This window comes from Phodopus roborovskii, unplaced genomic scaffold, assembly GCF_943737965.1.
Source record: "Phodopus roborovskii unplaced genomic scaffold, PHOROB, whole genome shotgun sequence".
NCBI lineage: Eukaryota > Metazoa > Chordata > Mammalia > Rodentia > Cricetidae > Phodopus > Phodopus roborovskii.
The window spans coordinates 5,664,869-5,685,625 of NW_026126602.1; the positions used below are offsets into that span (position 1 = coordinate 5,664,869).

General features: G+C 40.6%; 1 protein-coding gene across 1 annotated transcript in view; it reads right to left on the reverse strand.

The window, feature by feature from the left end:
• Positions 1–20,757, reverse strand: part of Gad2 (glutamate decarboxylase 2) — a 58,924-nt gene that overhangs the window by 8,214 nt on the left and 29,953 nt on the right. The window contains exons 9-12 of the mRNA XM_051205730.1: positions 10,980–11,034; positions 9,285–9,401; positions 7,975–8,039; positions 3,982–4,060 (exon numbers count right to left, since the gene is read on the reverse strand). Coding sequence (XP_051061687.1) covers positions 3,982–4,060; positions 7,975–8,039; positions 9,285–9,401; positions 10,980–11,034 — 316 coding nt within the window. The remainder of the gene's footprint in view (positions 1–3,981; positions 4,061–7,974; positions 8,040–9,284; positions 9,402–10,979; positions 11,035–20,757) is intronic.

The window sequence follows — 20,757 nt, forward strand, 5'->3', positions numbered from 1 at the left end:
AAAGTAGATTTTCCTGCAGTGACCATGAATTTACCCAAGCACCATACCCCTAATATAGAAATAGGCAGTGAAGTGATTGTTCTGAAGAACAGTGAATGACTCATGCTTCTGGCTACAATAGCACTGCCTGCCAGTCTCCTCCTGGAAACCCTACCACAGTTCAATTTATCACAGCCACTGGAGGTTCCTGACTCTCCTGTCGGCTGCTGTGCAATTGTGATTTTATAAAAGCTTTGGCATTTGCTTTCCTTTCTCTTATGACTCATGACAAGAGAAGAAAAGACCAAAATGTGATCACGAGCTGAAGTAGAAGTGAGAACCTTTTTAAAAAGTTATTTAAACTAAAAGGCAGAGCAATGCAGACAGGATGCTTGATAGACAATATAATTGATCCACCTCTAGCTTGGGCTTCATATTACATGAACTCTGTAGTTCTCTTTGGAAGTGAGACAAAAAATAAATATGTGTGAGCATGAAAGCAGGATGAACATATTCAACTTGAAAAAGAAAATCCCCTTACAGATTAATAAGAAGTAGAATTATAGGCAGTGCCTCTATTTTGATTCATGACCACAAAAACCTTTGTACCAGTTTTTTTCCTGGCATTGAAAATTTACAAATAGGTGTCACCCGTACTAAACAAAAGAGTTTCAGAGAGTGTGATGGTGGGTGGATTGGACCAACTCCTACTGAAATGTAAAGATTAGTTTGTAGTCCATGATTTTCATGACTGGCCCTGGACAGACCAGGTTCACCATGTCCTCAGAAAGCAAACAGTGATCTAGGTTTTTATACACAAGACTTTTGTGAGTTAATGTCCAGGTTCTGACCAAGGAAACAGTCATAGACCACAGTGTTCCAAACTAATCCAAATACATGAGTTCATGCTACACAAAATGGAAGTCTCAGATTTCAATAGACTTAGGAAACTATATATTTGTGTCTTCTGTCTAGATCTTATAATGTATAACAGAATATTAAAGGCTTCAACAAACACTTGGGATGGTAGGATTTGTTTTAAACTCTTATCAATACATCTCAACCTTTTTAAAACTGAAGTTTTTGTTTTTCCCACCACAGAACTTTCATTGCAATCTTGTGTGATGTTATTACTCATTGTATTCCAAAAGTGGTAGTGGGGTGTGTGTGTGTGTGTGTGTGTGTGTGTGTGTGTGTGTGTGTGTGTAGGGGGGGTGGGTAGGACATCATAAGCTCTTGGATTTGAGAGGATCTTCGAATTAAACTAATCTATTTTTTTCTTTGATTTATTTTTATTTTTAATTCTGTGTCTCAATGCGTGTGCTGATTAGTTTTTTGTCAAAAGTTATCTGAGAAGAAGAAATCTCAATTGAGAAGATGACTCCCTTATTGATGTGGGAGGGCCAGCCCTCTGTGGGAGGTGCTACCCCGGGTAGGTAGTCTGAAGTTGTATTTTTTATACAGAGAGTCCTATAGAGCAACTCTCACAGTGTGTGGGGCCTCCCACATCGGTCATTAATAGTAGACGTTCATGTAGTGTCCCTGGCTATTGGACGTCTCACTTGGTGGGGTCCCATATACAGTCTGGGACCAAGCAAGTGGAAACGCTGCAGGTGTGGCCTAACCACTAGAGAGTGGAGATACCAACTTTTGGATGCTGAATTTACTCTTCTCAATCGTGGTCTTTTTGAATGGCATTTGGATTTGCTTTTATCGACCATGTATAGTACACACTGAAGTTCCATTTTCTTTACACGTCTTAACAATAAGTGAGATGAGCCTGTCTGCTCAAGCTCAAGTGTAGCCTGCTCTGTTTCAGCCTTCCCTTGATGTGGCCTTTCCTTGCTATGCCCCATTCTGCCCTGTTGGCTTACCCTGTGCTGTCGTGGGTCTTTTGGGTTTCAGCAGCTCACAGTTAACAGCTCTGAGTTTCTGAAGAGACTTTGGGGCAGTGTTGAAACTGCTGGATTACAGTGACTTTTGAACGACCTGCACTTTGCATTATGGGTAGCTGCAAGTGGAAGGAGGCCAGGGAGAGAGTGCTATGGTTTGAATGTGAGATGTCCCTTCATAGGCACGTTTGAACCTTGGTTCCCTCGATGGTAGTGCTGCTTTGGAAGAGTGTGCAAACTTAGGAAGAAATGACTCACTAGGGTAGGCCTTAAGGGTATAGCCTAGCTCCACATCCAGACTATTCACATTTGTGTTCTGCCGAGATTGGAGGTGGTGAGATATCCCAGCCACATGCCATACTGTGGCCTGCTGCTGTGCCTTCCTCATCGTGATCCACTGGATCATCTCACACTGTGAGCCAAAACAGACCCTCCTTGCGTTAACCCCCCCCAACAGTATTTGGTCCCAGTGATGAGAAAGGAAAAGGATGAACACCATCCTCTTTCCAATGAGACTCTCAGTCCTAGTCTGTAAAACACAGGTTGTGCTCTGATTCTGTTACCTTCCAGCTTCCTCTCATATGAAGCATAGGAGCTTTGGTGTCTCAGATTGTCATTGAGTAATTTGTGTATGAATGGGTCAGGTGCCAAGCACAAGGCTCTATCCTAGGTTGCATCAAATTGTCAGTGGGCAGATCTTTCCAGTACAGGCAGCTAGTCAGATCCAGTTTGGCCTGTTTTCATCTGACTTGCATTTCTCTTTTTTGGCTTGCTGTGACAGAATGCAAGCAATGTCTAACATCTGGCTGGGACATAAATAACAAAGGTTTATTTTATATTTTCAAGTAGTAGCTGAGGTGTACATGGGCTAGGGTAATGACGATAAAGTAACCAAGTGTTTCTTTGCAAACCAGTCCCAAGGGATGCTTTTACAACATTCCTCGAATTTTGTAGGGCAGTTTTTCTCCAATTTGTGTCCAGATTTTAATTTTATTTGATGAAGACTCAGAAAGCATGGTGCTTAAATTTATAGTTGTTAAGAGGGATCAACAAAGATCAACAAAATAAGAATGCCATTTGACCCAGAAATCCTTCTTAAAGGGATTAATAATCAGAAAAGTGATAAAGATACATGTTTTAGGATTTTGTTAAACAACTAAATATCGTGTGATAGAGAATTAAAATATAATTTAAAAAGTATTGAAATATCATGTTCATCCTAGAATGTTAAATATAGAATGTAGTATATGAGATATGTGGTAGCAATTTTATTTTGAATGTATAAAATGTATCTATATATAATATACACAGTCCTAGGAAATTGTGGGAGCATATATTTAAAGACAATAGTGATAATATCACTAAATAACAGAATTGTAGGTTAGTTTAAATTTATCTGTATTTTGTGAAATTTTGTTAAAGCAAGTAAAGTATTTAAAAATGGCTTTAGATGTGGTACTAAAATCTAGTATCATGATTTTAACAAGGCAAAATTTAATTGGAATGAACTGAAGTTCCTTAGTTTAGTTCTTGTTTTCATTTGCTTGGTTTTGCTTGTTTCTGGGTATGGTCTGGCTCTGGAAACTAGGCAAGGCTTGATTGACAACAATCCTGCTTGGGCTTCCTTAGTGCTAGGATGACAAATGTGAACCCCACATTTGTCTTGTTGTTTAGTTCTTAACAACAAGATGAATGTAAGAGTGAAGACATATGACTCACCCTGGCACCACTAAGGGAGATGCAGAGCCAACAGAGAGACTCTATTTCAGACTTTGCACATATAAGTACTTTGAATGAAAGTGGTCATTGCTTATTCTCTTTGTGGTTCATAGTTACACAGATGGGTTAGATTTATATTCTGAATGTATTGGGGGAATGTAAGGAAAGGGATTTTCAGAAAACATGCAAATGAAGCCAAGGTATTAGTTCTGAAGGCTGAGAGTTAAGTCTTCCTTCCCCTCTGGGTTTCAGGTCCTTCCCCTCCAAACAAGGGCTCTGAAGACCTCTCTGTGGGAAACAATTAACACCTGGACCTGAGCAGGTCCTAAGCTGTATGGGAGCAGGTAGATTCCACCCCCCTGGACTGGCCCCAAAGTCTGGCAAAGCATACCTCCTCTCTAACCAAGAGAGCTGAGCACTGCAAAGGGACACCCATCATCTTGTGTGGATTCCATGTCACAGAGTTGGCCCTAAAATAAGAAAATCACATTAGATTTTAGTATTCACATCAGATTACTGGGGGTCTGCGCCTGACACCAGAGCTTCCAGGTTGTACTTTTCTCATACTCCAGGATGACACTCTATCTACAGAGGTGCAGCCTTCCACTGTTGACAGATGGGGTTGGTGAATATGCTTCCATGTCCTTTCCTTTCTCTGTACCTTCAATAAAAGCGGACATTGCCTGTATGGTGTTCTCAGAGCCCTTGGGGTGCCTGGGATCACTGAATTCATGGTCCTGCCTTTAGCCACTGTTGACCAGAGCATTGTAAATGTAGAAGGGCCATCCTTGTGCCTCTATTGTCCCTGCTTCTGACTCTGCCACCATGGTCTGGATGAGGAAACTCCTTTCCTCCTTTCTTTGATGGTATTTGCCCTACTCAGTTCATAAACATACATCTCACATGTGTCCTTTCAGAGGGACTCTCCTCTCACCTGATACTTCTGTGGTGAGCGGGATGGCTCATACAAGAGAGCTGCTGCTATCGTTTCCTTTCTCTTCTTCCCTTCCTTTACTTTCTCTTTGAAACAGGGTCTCACTACATAGCCTAGGATGATTCAAAGTTGTTATCCTTATGTTTCAGCCTCCTGAGTACTGGGACTATGGATATGGCTGCCCATATTTACTGTACAGCAGAGTTTCCAATAAATTTTGTCTTCGTTCATATGAAACACTACAGTCTTTCAGTGACTATGATTCTAAGATGAACAGCTCAGTGACTTACACTGCATTAGGACCATGGTTCATATTTATTTAATAATTATCATTATTATTAGCTTAATCTGGGTAGTCTTAACTGACTCTGCCTCTCCCCTAGGCACGGGGATTATTTTACACTTTTGTTTATGGTCTTTCCCTGTAGCTCAAATTGCAAACTGCAGCATATGACCATGGATATCCCAGGGGGACCTCTGTGTTCAGCCTACATCCCTTCCCTTCCTTTACGAGTTTCCATAACACCAGATCCCTTCTTGTTCTCTGAGTATTCTACTCTACTCTTGGGAAAATCATGCCATTGCCTCTTTCTTGGCTTCGCTTTGTTTAATTTTATTTGCCCCTACATCCAGATACTTAAGTACCTCTTCAGCCATATTCAACTTCCTTTAACTTCTCACCTTTAACTCCCTCTGCAGTGCCCCAACCTATACATTCCAAGTGCCCAGAGAAAGCAACTGTTGCTGCCAAGAATTCCATAGCCATCAAGCAAGATGATGAGGTCATGATATGAATGTTGAATAAAGAAACCCACAAGAGGCAGGAAATAAGGCCGTGGAACAGCCCATAGCAACTGAGTCCACAATGCCCTAGCTTGATGTTCCCCTCACTCTTCAAGGTGTGAGGGCCTTGGGAAGTAATGATAAATAACAGGTATAATCTGGCCAATCAGAGGACTCTTACTGGGAATCTTACCTAAGCCAATGAACAATCCAGCTCAGCAGTCCATGGCATTTAGACAGCACCCCTGGGACTTTATGTGCCAGATAATCTGCCAAGTCCTGGACAGGTCTTCTGTATTTCTACCACTCTTCTATTCTACCTACACCCAGACTGGACTCTACTTTCTCCAAGGACATTTATGCATCTCTTCTCTCCAGGTGGAATACACCCTTCTTTCATTTTTGCCCCTCACTGGATGATGCTAAGTCCCCGTACTGATGCTTGGCATATGCTTCCTGGAATGACCTTCCTAGGAAGGACCATTTCTTCCTCCATCTCTCTTATCAGCAGGCTTGCCTTGGCTCTCAAGTGGGATCCAAGGCAATTGCTGACACTGCTTCTGTTTCATTGAAATCCTCAGCAAGTCCTTAAGTCCCCTGGAAGAGCAGATTGTTGCAGTGTTAGACATGCTCTGGAGTCTCTGGGCTCCTAGCAGCCCTTCTCAGCTACACTGGCTCTAGGAAAGGCAGTGCTAGCAAGAAAGAGAGACATCTGAAGGATTTGGTTTGTTCTCAAAGAGGATGCTGGATAGTGCTCTGCCATTATGCTGTGAAAATGTCACTCAGGAATGCCCTGAAACCACAGAGGGCAAGAATGGACCATGGATTTCTCTTTCCCCTTTAAAGCAGGTCCTAAACTTTGGCTTGTGATACTTAGAGAAGTTATTTCTCCAATGGAGTCACATTTCTTTCCTAAAATTAAGGCCCTCCACATTTCCACAGGTTCTGTGACCATATTCACCAAAGAGTATGCACGGTGTGCTAAGGATGCTGTAGGATGGTTACCATCTGCTACATGTGCTCAGAGCCTGACATGGCAGTGCCAGTGCCCCAATTTCTGAGTAGTCCATCCTTGGCTACTCCACTTGGTAAATTTAATCATAACTTGGTTTTGAGAATTGTAGCAGTAGGAACACGGAGGACTCTGTGTTCCAAGATGAACACTCTGAGCGTTTCTCTCAAATAACAGTCTTTAGTACAAAAATGTGTGGGTGTTTATTTTCCCCGGGCTCCAGCTAGGTAATTTAGTGAGCTTTTAAGTGGTGGTGGCAGGGTGCTCTGTAGTCCTCGGTACTTACCAAATGAGGTGGTATTAAAGGGAGTATAAAATATGCTTATACTTTGTCAGAAACAGTCACAGAAGGGAAGGTGCTCTGCACTCACTGGCCACTTCTGGGTGGGCATGTAGGGTACCAGGGCTCTGGCCAAGCTCAGGTGGGAGCACACCTACTCTCATCTTCCCCTCCATGGACCATGTAGCCGGAACAAGGGCAGTGTTAGTGACTTAACCCTGCTGTGCCAAGGCCAGGGCTCCTGGCAGCAGAGTCAGGAACAGTCATCCCATGATGTAAGGCTTGGCTGCTCTGTGCCAACTCTTCCTTAGCCTTATTTCTGCTAATGCAAAAAGGACACTCTTGGCTCTATCCCCAATCTCTTCCTCCCCCACTTCCACACTCATGGCTTCTGTCCATGTGAGCCTGAGTCGGCCTGGCCTCACACAGATACTCTCTGGTCTGTGCTCTCTGCGTACTGACAGATGCTCCCAAGCTCCTGAAGCCTCTTCCCTGGTCCTGACATAGAACTTGTGCCAAGATGTCCAGGGGCAGAGCCAGGGTGAAGCTTTTCCTGGGAAGCATCTGGCTGCTTGGCAGAGCATGGTAGGCAGTTGTCAGCCTCTGATGAATTAAAGCTTTCTCTGTGGTCTGGAGTGGCAGAACTCACAGCTGTAGCTGACCTGCTGACCTGGTTGACATGCTGTGTTGTGATGGGAAAACTGGTTGCCCTTTGCCTGTGGCTCAGAACCACAGCCTGAAGCCATATTTTGTATCCTGCACCCCCCTCTGGACTTCAGTATGTTTTATGCTAATCAAATACTACTTCCTTTGTGCTTTGCAGCCTTTCTCAATGGTCTGCTGCACCGGCCCCAAATAAGAGCTACTTACTGCATCAATCAGAGCTATGTCAGAACAGGGTGACTGTGGGACAAAGCCAGGAGAATAAAATCACTAGCATGTCTTACTTTGTCTCAGTTGACTGTATCTAATGCCAAAATGTAACTTTCAGCATTACAAAGGACAAAGCGTTTGCCTGATTTGAGAAAACTATTTTTTCTTTAAAGTAGTGGATGTTATTCTTATAGTAACGTGGAGGCTATAGATCTCTCTAGGAAAAATGTGGACAGGCTGCAGGTTTTAAAATCATGGCAGAGGATTCAAAGATTCCGGGAATGAACTCTAGAGATCATTTCTGAAAGCCACTTTCCTTCAGTTACTTGATGTGGGATTTGCTTTTGCTCCTCCCCCACCCCCATAGTTACACATAGGCAAGACACACAAGTACAGGCAGAGTGGGCCTACTGGCATTCCAAGACTTTCTTAGAAGTGGAGTGCCATTTGCTTCTGTGTAGCATTTCACATTCTACATTGCAGACTAGGAAATAGCACATACCTCTCCACCCCGCTCAACTTCCATTTGTGTTTCCGGGACATCAGCAACCCTCCACCCCAAGCTGCCTGAAATGACAAAACAGATAAGGAAGAGTGTGGTACCCTTTCACAGCCTAGATTTCTATCTGCTGTCTTCAGTATTAATGGGAATGTCATAATATGAAAATGACCTTCACAGTTTCATATAGCTTAGGGGAGTAGACCACCTTCTCTTAATGTGAGATCTTTAAACTTCAAGGTGGGAAGTCTCAGACTCTATCTTACATTTATATATCATACTTTTATAATTATGGAGTCAAATTAGAGACACATTTTCCCAGGGTGCATGAGCGGGAGAAAGATCACTTCCCCAGCCTCCTGTAGTTTTTATGTTGATCCTTTGGAAGGTCCATGCTCTCAGAATGAGAAAGCCTATGGCTGCCACAGTTGGAGTAGGTAATGTGGGCTGGGGAACCATGAGACAGGGTCCATGTTGAAAGCCAGAATGACCCAGATCAATGCTACTTGCAGATTTAGCTAACAGCAGCATAAGGAGTTTGCACCTGAATGTGTAACAACTTAGCACTTCCTTATAGAGAAAATATTGTAACAAAAAAGATCAGCTGAACTAAACATCCTGCTGAGTTGGTGATGGTTTGTGGTTGGTTATTTATCACAAATATTTTTATCTCACCGTGGACCATTAGCATGTACTTTGCAGATAGCAATTGATCTTCAAGCCACACCAAGTAACACACTCAATTTAAATCCCTTCAGTTCAGCCTGACAAAAAGGGGCACATTTTTTATTAGAAAATGCTGGTGTATTTTCTTTAAATGTTGGTGTCATTAAACTTTGTGTCAAAATATATCTAATACAGTTCAGCTTCTTAGTTTACTAAACATATTGGAAATTTGGTAGTTCATACTTCCTAGTAAGTTGTCAAGCCTGCTTTTTAACCACTAAATAATGATTATCTAACTTGAACTTGAATTTTATAATCCTGTGGGGATCTGCATATGTGTGACTGTGTGTTGGGGGGGTGATTTTTAGCCAGGGACATTATGGATTGATAAATTGAGAACCAAGGTCAAGTACTGGACATGTCAATAATATTTTCACATTGGGAACCTTAACACATAATCAATGTCAGCCTATTTCTGACTAATATCACACACTGTGTAAGTTCTGTGCCTCTGAAATCTTTAAAATCTGAGATACCACCATTCTAAACATAGAGAGAGAGAGAGAGAGAGGATACAAATAGTATTTCATGAGTCTCATCTAAAAAGTGTGCAGAGGTATTTAATGGGGTCGCTGAGGGGTACTTACATCCACATGCATCCAAATCTTATACTTCTTGCAAATGTCAGCAACAGCCAAGAGGGGATCAAAAGCCCCATACACAGTGGTTCCAGCTGTGGCACTCACAAGGAAAGGAACAAATCCCTACAAAAACAAGAAAGCCCAGTTGTGTAAATAGCGCCTCTGGGCTATTTGCTCATTTAAATTTTTTTGAGACAAGGCCCTGCTATTCCAAGTAGCCCAGTCTCACTTGGAACTCAGTATATAGACTGGTCCCAGTGTGTGACAATCCTCCCAGCCCAGTCTTGAGTGCTGGTGCTATAGGCACGACCACAGCACCAGGATCCGAGGCTTCTTTTTAATGAACTTTTTAACAACTTTTTAACAAGAGTCGTCAGCACTATCGATTGACCCAGCAATGACTTCTCCAAGATTCTGAAATCTTCACTTCACCACAGCTGACGACAGACAGCTGCGGTTAGCAGCACTGGCTTTGCTGCACTGGAGGTTTCCAGTGATGTCCCCAAACCATTACATGCTCCAGGTAGACTGAATGACCCTTCCTATTTTCTTTGCTCATTTTCTGCTCTTTCTTCTTCTTCACACCTAACTCCTTCCTTAGTGTGTCCATGCTCCTATGTGGACTAGTGCAAGTGATTTATTTGGGATCTTAGAGGGGAGCTCACATGGGGCTAAGCGTTCTTCAAGCCATGCATCACGAAACTTGATTTAAATAATAGGACATGACTACAAGAGGGTGTAAGAATGTCAGATACAATCAACTTGGTGCCATCACTCTAGGCTGTCCTGACCATCCTGTTGGTTCATAGACCTTGATGTTTCAGAGTTTGTCTTTAGGTGGCAGCAAAGATTTAATCTTATGGTTTATAGTACTCATCACCTTTCTAAAACATAAAAGCCGTGGAAGGGAAACAAGGCATATGAAAATAAATTATTACTGTTAAGTTCATAGTAATTATATCTACTGCTAAACCAGGCATCGTACCCTTTATCTACTAAAAGTTAAACAGAATTCTCAAAGCACTCTCTGACTTGTGAACTGTCCAAGGGCATATTATTTGATGGTATTGCTATTTTGTTTTATATTTTTTGAGCCATGATTCATGATTTCATATCTTCCAAAATGACCTCAGACTTCACATGTAGCTGAGGATGATTTTGGAGTCCTGACTCTTCTGCTTTGACCACACATACTTTATGGATGCTGGGGATCAACCCAGGACTTTTGGCAAGTTAAACAAGCCCTCTCCCAACTGAGTCATATCCCCAGCCTATCTTGTTATTGATAACAGAGTTCTAAATTTGTGCTTCAAAATCAGATGTGTGGTTTAGCAAGATCCTCTCAGAACTTCACATGACAGTCACTCACATGTTGCATGAGCATGCCAGTCCTTAGCTGTGAGAGGGTGGTTCATACATGTGCAGCATGTATGGGGGCTTTGGAAACCCATATCTGTATAGATTACCTACTCAGAAGCTTAAACTTTTATAAAACACACACATACATACATATGCATATACATCACATACCACATGTACACATACACATACATATACTTGGAGACCAATATAAGGATTTGTGGAAAATTTAATTTTCTTGTTAAAGCTTGGAGACTGGGGTTTGTATCCTTTACATGACGTTTTCTTGGCTACAAATCAAAATACATATTGCTATGGGGCAGAGATCCCTACAAAACCTACCTTCTGTTTGACTTCAAGGATTCTTCTTTCGAGATCAGATGGGATCATTTTCCCTCTGTAAGGAAAAAGGAATATATGTGGGTTTGTCTGGAATAGTTTTCTTTGCTGTCTTTACAGTGTCAGGATCCTCAAGATGGTAGACTCCAACTAATATCATTAACTGGTGCTCAGTTAAGACAGCTCTTTGTCTATCTCTGGGGACAGGCACAAATGCATTTATCTTCCAGTATGACATATAACTATTTGTTACTGTGTTTGAGAGACACCTGACCATACCATGTCCTTGGTAAAATGGTCGCACTGCTTCTCTCCTTTGCCCACAGACTGCTAAAATGCATCCTTTTGCTTAATTTGAAACAGGTCTAGTTGGGAACAAGACATCTGGCAATGAAAGAGAAGTTCAGGAAAACAATCATGCCCAATCTTCACTTTAAAAAAAAATTTCACTCCAAATGGGTGGATCTACTTTTTTTTTCTTTTTTATGTTGATGGAACACCAAGAAGAGAGAATCCATTCTGAGACATTTGTATGAAAATGTGATTCCCAAATCACCTATATAGTCTTAAAGCCTGAAAGCATAAAGCAAGCCCAAACCCAAGGACTCATTTCAAATACTCGGATAGAAAGGCACATGAGGAAGAAACATCATGTTGTTCCCAATGGATCTCTTTCCCAAAGGACAGAGCTACCTCTGTGTTTACTGTGATAATCAGTTAAATAGGAAGGCGCCGGATGAGGACACATCATTGCATTCTGACACTGTTTCTTTCCTGTAATAAAATTCAACATTATGATAATCATGAGAAATTATCTCTAGAACAAGTTATATGATGCCAAGTATTCCTGGAAAATGGTAGTATTTATAGTTAGTTATTAGGATTAAGCAAGTCAATAACTTAACAAATGCAAAAATATTTTTAAAGGCTTGGCATGTGATAGACACATAGTCATCACTGAGATTATTGTAATGTGGTGTGATAGTTCTGTTTTAAGATTCTGAAGGAAAACAAAAAACAATAAAGTAGTTGGAAGGAGCTGTGGGTGGGGAAATACTTTCTAAGACAGGCAACTTTCCCTGTTGGGATCATTAATCTAAATTTTGTAAAGACACTTTTGAAAAAGTAAGGACAGAGTGTGTAATACAAAAATTGGGTGGGGATGCTACCAGCATTCAGTGAGCAATGACTGGGCCTTGGTAATTTAGCCCCTGTGGATCTAAACACATGGTGACCATGGGCTGCTTCATCATACCTTCTTGTGTCTTTCCAAAAATAAGTGATTTTATTACAGGTTAATTAACATTTTCACATCACATTTCTTTAGTCTTCAAAATAATCTGAATATTCTATAGAGGGGATGTCAGGCCGTTAGGTTTTTTTTTTGTTTTTGTTTTTGTTTTTTTTTTTTTTGGTCAATTTCAATACAGATTTTGTTTTTTTAAAGAAGCTTGACAAAACAATTGGACATTAAATCTCAAAGCTCAAAGGTTTGGGAACCACTGGCTTAGGTGGTTCTGCCAGAACAAAGTGATTTATATGCAATCACCCAAGCAACAGCAATGGACTGGGGCTTGGGTTGTCAGGTTAGAATTTAGCAAAAGGCATTACAGGTGTATTGCTGTGGAAAGCGTGTCTGCAAGGCCAGAGCATCCCATCTTCCAGACTCCTGTGAGACAGGGAAATGGGACTGGAAATGAGCTCTCACAAGCATTTTATACCCTAAATTAGTTAAATATTTACTGATAATAAATCAAAGAAATTCATTCTATCTTGTTTGTATGTATGCATGTGTTTTCATGCTATAAGTGCACATGTTTATAAGAATACATGCTTGTGCATATGCATGTCTGTAGAGGTCAGTTCTCAGGTTCCAGTCATATTTTCTTTTGAGGGAGGGTCTTTTACTGGCCTGGATCTTGGCAAGTAGGCTAGGTTGACTGGCCAGAAAACCCCAGGCATTTCCTTACCTCAGTCTCACACCCAAGGCCTAACTTTTAAACATGAGTTCTGGGGGGTATTTACAAGGCAAGTACTTTAGACTGAATGATTTACCTAGCCAGAAACTTATACTCGTTTTTGGCATGTATATAATTTTGCCATTTGTTAATGATGACAGCAAGCATGCATACCACTGAGATGCATGTGCCTGAATTAAATCTTGGCTGAATGTTTTATGCTGCAGGCTGTAGATCATCTTCAGGGGTTTCCAGAGTAGACGGATGTGTTTATAACAGCAATTAAGAAATTAATTATTCAAAAATTAATCATTCTAACATATAATCCAGAGAGATACAAATCTGATACTTGTATGATGAAGAATGACAAAAAGAAACTTAAAATCTTTTTTTTTCTGTAATTGCACCATTTAAGTTTCTACAGTAGCAGCAAATCTTGTATGTACAGTAAAAGTACCACAATTCGTAGCATACATCTTAACCAGGTTGTTGCAGATGATGGTTGTTGATACTGTGTAACATGAAGGCACACACTGAACCAGATGTGCTGGTTGTATATTCAGAACCAAGTCTGCAGCAAAACAGCAGAATGCAACTGAGTGGGCACTGCCAGAAACATCTTGGAATCACTACAAACTGATTTGAATTAATTTTTGCTCATTGTACAGTCAGAAACATTTTACTGTTGTTAGATTTTTCATGACCCCCCACAGTTAAGTGAACCTCAGATGAGGCTGTGACCCAGCATTGATGGAGCTGTGTCCTGGACCACAGACTATTCCACCCTGTTCTCAAGGAACTGTTGGAACTTCAGAGGAAAGTTTGGCAATGTATTTCTCTCTTACAGAAAGTTTTAAGCATGTAAAACTGCCATAGTATTGTGTAGGTAAGCATGGAACTTCAAAGAAACCTCTCAGAAACTGGTTATGCATCTGGTAAATTTGTATAGTTTGCCTAAATTTGGAAAGTACAGGATGGATTTGATCATCACTATTTGCTCATCAAATTACATAAGGGTATTTTGTTACATATAAACCACTCCACTGTGTTGGGAGATGTCATTCTGTACATGTTTCTCATACTGGTTAATAATAAAGCACTGTTGGCCAATAGTAAAGGAAGATAGGAGGGACTAGGAGACAAGGAGAAAATAGGAATAAGTAAGGAGGAGTCAAGATGGAGAGTCTGGAGAGAACAGTATGCGGCAGCCGGCTCCCGGTAAGAAGAACACGTGGACATACATAGATTAACACAAATGGGTTAATAACTAAGGCAGAGCTAGCCAATAAGAAACTAGTAACTGGCCAACAGGATTATATCAAATACAGAGTCTCTGTGTATTATTTGGGGCTGGTGCGGCGGCAGGACAAGACCGGGCGGCGGCAGGCAGAAAAACCTGTACCCCTTACACCACTGTCACTGAGTACTCAAGAGTTGGGCACATTAGAACTGAGAATGACCTGAAGGACTGGTTCTATTCTCATTTCACTTATCAAATGAGGAGGAGGCTGAGAGGGGAAAAGACCACCTGACACAAATGGCTGCCACAAGGGCATGGATTGCAACTAAAATAAGCATCAAACTTAAAGGAACCACACACTTAGTGAGGCTATTTGGAAAGGTTAGATTATTTTTTTGATTGTTTGAGAATAGTAAACATACATTTAATGTATTTTGATCAAATTGACCTTCATCATCACCCTTCCATTTTCTCCCTCTTCACCATAACCACTTTTCCCTCCCAACTTCAGTGCTCTCCCATTTTTTTTCTAACTCACCAATCCCATTTTGTGCTGCCTGAATGTGAATGGTTGTGGGAGCATCTACTGGGACATGGGTGGGTAGTATTTCAGTGGCCAAATCCCTGAAGAAAAACTGAGGAAAGTTATACTCTCTGATGATAACATACTGCTTTCGGGAATCAGTTATTGTCCAAACCTGCTTGGGAAACAGCAGTGAATGCAGAATCCACTTCCTATTTTATTTTTATAGTATACTCTGAGAATACTAATGTCTCATCAGACAGACAGCATGGGTCTATGAGCACAAAATCATACATCACTTTTTATTAATTTCATTTTGTTTTGAGAACTTCATACATAGGCACTGTAACTATAGTACTTCTGCCTCTCCGCCTTCCTCTAACTCCTCCAGTGTTGTCTCCCATACTCCCAAATTCAAGATCTTTTCTTTACACACATGCACACATGTACATATAACCTGCTGAGCCCATTTAGTGCCACACTCATCAAAGAAGTTTATTTTTGCAAGAGATGGAACTATTAATGAGATCTACAACTGGTCAAAATACAGAGAGTAAGTGATAGTGGGATGCCCAACTCCATCTAATACACCTGCAATGCAACTCCCACACCCAAGGCTCCAGGAAAATCTCAGAAGAGGAGGCAGAAAGATTGTCAGGGAAGAAGCCCAAGATAACTGTTGCTAGATAGTATCCTTTAGACCTGTCAGGGGAAATGCACCCATGAGATCTCAACAATATGGATGTCTGAACAAGACTGGTGTGATAACCTTTCCATTTTAAGATCCTAGAATTCACTGAATTACTTTGGGATACAAATGCCTAATATTTAGCATGACTAAGAATCACTAAAGTACTACTTTAAAATGTGAATTCCTTGACTTCATTCTTAAGGATTTTGATTCAATAGTCAGTATAGAGTTGAAGAATGCAGTTATTGAATAAATATCTATAAGCACTTACAATGTACAGATATTGTTTTATGATCTGGTGTGCCAGGTCTTCTCTCATGCTATCATGGGAGAGAAACAATAGGTAGACAGGTATATAGAAAGCTGCATTTCTAACATGCACCGAGATGATTATGATGGAGGTAGACTCAGGTTCACATATAGAGAAATAATGCTTTAGAAATGTACATTCATCCTGGGTAGCATTGTAATAAAGTAACAAGCTAGCTAAAGACTTCTCATATGAGCCATAGTTCAGAGTCTGTATGGCTATCAGGCAGCAAGCAGAAGGGGCTCCAGATGTAACACAGACAGCCTCTGCCTGCCCATATGTGGTGGGGCCACCAGCAAGCTTTTCTGAGGATTTGTAGCTGTCTGTCCTAGCCTTTCTGGAAATGCTCTGTATGGCAGATTTTCATCCTTTATGCCTGGCCTACCAGGATCCCTATAGCATAATGTATGTCTTTCACATTTACTCATCCAGCTGTCTGTAACCTCAAAGTAACCACCAGTACCAATATGACATGGCTCTGAGTGTCAGTGTGGCAGAAGACACTGACACCTGGGTGAGGGCTGTTGAACCAAGCTGAGGGTTTGTATGATGATTTTGTATTGAAATTTTTTGGTAAGTGATAGTTTTAAAAAGTCATACAAAGTTGCCTGCATAAACCCCAGCAAGATGCTAGTCGGTTGGAAAAGTCTTTGTGTTAAGACTTTTAGTCTACATCATGGATTTTGGGCTATGGTTCATCCCTGCACATCCATGAACCTAAGTCAAGGGCTATCTTCCTGCACAGAGCTCATTAATAGAGAGGGTGTATTTCTATGCAGGTTTCTAGATGGTCATAGAGAGCTGAGTTATTGACTGACCTTGCTTATAGTTCTTCAGAAATGGAAAAGCTTCTACAGGGTTTTCCTAAATTATTAGGGAAAGGACATGGCTTTATTCAGACCATTCATATGCAAAGAGAGGACTCATGAAAACCATTACCAATGTTGCAATGCCTCTGGCAGTGATAATGAGTGGTCCAGCTTACAAATGTTCACTACACCATGCTTTTTCACATGGTCCCTGATCTCCCTGACAACAATTCAAGAGAATTATCACTGCTTATTTTGCGGATGAGGAAGAGACAGATGAACATGAGGTAATTGGATACTGTCCCAGATTTAAGGTAACTAGCTGTATTAGAAGAGTTAAGTTTTTCCTTTTGTTCATTTATAAAATAGTAGTTCTTGCCTTGTTAATTTTCTATGAGGACCAAATTGAGTAGGAGGCATAAACACTATAAAATACAAAACATGATACTCCTGCCTCAGTTTCCCAAGTACTGGCATTACAAGCATGCAGCAGCACACCTAGCTACGAAATGCATTTTAACAATCAATAACATATATTCTAGAAGAGGAAGAATGGAAGAAAGAGGAAGAAGAGAAGAGTCCGAGAGAGTGCGAAGAGAAAAAGAAGAAATTCCCAGTAGTTTAAGAAAAGTAGGTACTATTTGTCACAATTGAAATCATCTATTTCAAAATAAATGTCAGTATTATACCAAAATGCAGCACCCTAGATACTTGTTAAGGTTAAGAACAATAACACTCTTTAATTTTTTTTCTGTGAACATTAGTCTTTAGATAATAGAAAGTCCAAGCATTAACAAGTATAGAGATTGAATCAGCATTTAAAAAATTTACCATTACCACCCCCCACCACAGAACCTACTGGCTTTACTAGTGCATTTCATTAAACATTTAAATAGGGATCACTGCTAATTTCTACAATTGTCTGTATAAAGGACAAGGGATGAATATTATTCCAAACTTTTTCTGCCATTACCTAGACATGGAAATAAGGAAAAGACTCCACCTGAAAGAAACAAGCAGGATAATGACAGATGCAAGGATCTTCAAGGGAACACCAGTAAGTTTAACATGATAGTATTTCAAAAGGATCCAACACCATAGCCAAATGTGATGTATCAACATATGCAAATAAGAAAGCACAGTATGACATATCAACAGAATGGAAGACAAAACATGACTATTCCATAGTTGCAGAAACAGCATTTGACAAGTGTCACCATCCCTACACTGTGGTGGAATATTATTTTAAGGTGTGTGACTTTTGTTTATGCTGCACTTGCTTAACTCTGTGAAGCTGTGATTCCTTGCCTGTCTAAAACACCTGGAGATTCTAATAAAGAGTTGAATAGCCAATAGCAAGGCAGGAGCAAAGATAGGTGGGGATAGCAGGCAGAGAGCATAAATAGAAGAGCAAAGACAGAACAAGGAGAGGAGGACATCAGAGGCCAGGCACCCAGGCACCCAGCCACCCAGGCACCCAGGCACCCAGCCACCCAGCCACCCAGCCACCCAGCCACCCAGCCACCCAGCCACCCAGGCACCCAGCCACCCAGGCACCCAGCCACCCATCCAGCTACAGAGGAAGAATGAAAGTAAGATATACAGAGATAGGGAAAGGAAAAGCCCAAACACAAAAGGGATAATTTAAGTTAAGGAAAGCTAGCTAGAAATTAGCCAAGCTAAGTTCAGGTATTCATAACTAAATTGTGTGTGATTTATTTATGAGCTGGGAGGCAGGCCCTCAAAAAGTCAAAAGAGTGAAACTTCACACAACACTACACAATAAAAACTCCCAATGAGTCAGGTATGAAAAAAAGTGTATGGAAAAACAGTTGAAGCCACATAGAAAAATTCCACAGTTAGCACATCATACTGAGTGCCAAAAAAATCCCTAAGCTTAAGATTAGAAACAAGAAAGGATGACATGTCTTGTCACTCCTAATAGACAGTCCTGTAAGTCCTAACCAGGGACAGCAGGCAAGAAAAGGGAGTAAGACACAACCAAGCCTAGCAGAAGTTAAACCAAGGAACTAACAGATCTATACACCCCAAACTGGAAATGAATCAACAAATGCGCAACACATGTATACAATGGGCTGTTACTCCTGAAAAGGAAGGAATTCCAAGGTATAAACATCGGGACAAAGCTTAAGGACATCATGCCAAGACTTCTCACAAAAAGTCATTGTGTGATCATGTTTTCATGAGTGAGACCCAAAAGTGGCCAAATTCATGGAGAATACGTAATGAGCAGTGATTGATGGGCATGGGGAAGAGGGTGGTAAGCAGGTCTGATGGGAATAGTTTCAGTTTTCATTACAATGGTTAAAAATGTGAGTGTGTGCTGCTGAGGTGTACCATCATGCAGTTAAGATGGCGCTATGCATTTGATGATAACAGTGATTGGAGAGAGAGAAAGTAGTCATCTTAACTGCTGAAAGTTGGTAGTTCCCTTCTGAGGCTGAGTCCCAACTCTTCACTTACCAACCATGTGACCTTGGACAGACTGTGGATATGTTGCAAGCTAAATGAGAAAGGAAACCTCACTGTACTATTTGAAGTTGTTGCTTGTGTGGCAACAAATCATAATGCACTGTATCAGCAGGGATACACGTGAGGCAATATACCCCTTTGTGTTTCTAATTAAGTGTATTAATTAGGTCGTTATGCACAGCAGGTAGACCATGCCTACATGCAATAAGCAATGAGTCTTGGCTGTTACTCTTTTGTAATTTCCTCATATAGGCTATCACAAGTGTCCCTGAGTCCTCTGCATAGAAACTCAGAGGAAATTGGATGCTTAGACTTTCCAGCTTTGCTCTCTAATAACTGGTTCAGTGTCTCTTGCATAGTGTGTCCTGTTACTGTGCCCTCAGCTGCTCCCCTGGGGCCTGAAGGAGGCCATTAGCATTCTCAGTTGTAGTACTGGCCACAATTCAGTTAATTTAACAAAAGAGTTTAATGATCTCAGATTATTTACACTTTCAGTTGTTTCAGTAAATTGTCTGACAAAGTATGGTACTTTAACAATCACAGGAAGCTATAATCTCAAAAGCTAGGGGAGTGTTTTTAAAACAGTGAAAATGTGTACAAAACACTAGTAGTTAATTTGTGTTCTAACAACATTAGTCAGAGTAGCTTAATAGAATTCTTGTCGCCTCAGCTGGGTGCAGTCAGTGACCACTGTCCAAGCAGGCATCATGTGTCTCTGTCAGATTTATCCCCTGTACAGTCACAGAAAATTACTAGCAATTTAGATAATGGAAAGGTAAGTCTGAAGGGAAAAGAAAAAAGAGATGGAGAAAAGGAAGAGAGAGGCGAAAGTGAGTGGGAGAGGGCAATGGCGAGAATTAGTTTCTGAAAGGACCTATGAATCCATTCAGTGATAGAGGAAGAGAAAGAATAAAGAGACACAAAGACACAGAAAAAGCCACCCCACCCACTGATAGGATGCAGGAATCAACAAATAAACAAGAGAGGATGGAGTTACAAAATGACCATCTTGCAACCATCTAAACAATTCAGATAAGAATTAAAATGGGGGAGGGAGGGAGGAAGAGAGGGAGGAAGAAGGAACTGGAATCGATATGTAATAAATAAATAAATAAACAATCAAACAAACAAACAAATAAATAAATAAATAAATAAATAAGTACAGAAAAAAAATTAAAATGGATGCTGCTGAATGCTGCCGGACACACAGCATCCTTACTACATATACTCACTGAAAAGACAGTCCAATCATTTTACAATATTTAGAGTTAATGTTATTAACATTTACATATTTATTAGCTAAAAACTGACAAAAACAGCTCTCACTGCTGGTGGTAAACATACCCCTGCCATATTGGAAAGCAATGTTGTTGTTTAGCAGATAAAAGACTCGTGACCAGAAAAAGATAAAGATTTACAGTAAAGACAGATTAAGGTAAAGAACAACCTTTAAAGGTTTAAAGTGTGTTTAAAATATACATAGGCTGGGGAGAGAAAAATAAACAGGATAAAGTGGCTTAAAAAATAAATAAAATGAGAGTAGCTGGGTGTGCTTTAATCCCAGCACTTAGGAGGCAGAGGCAAGCAAATCTCTGTGATTTCAAAGGGAACTTGGTATACAGAGTGAATTCCAGGACAGGCAAAAGTTACGCAGAGTAACCCTGTCTCAAACAAAACAAAGCAAAACAAAACAAAAGCAAAAACAAAAAACAAGCAAAGAAAAAAATAGAAAAGAAGCAGTAATAAAAAAAAAAAGT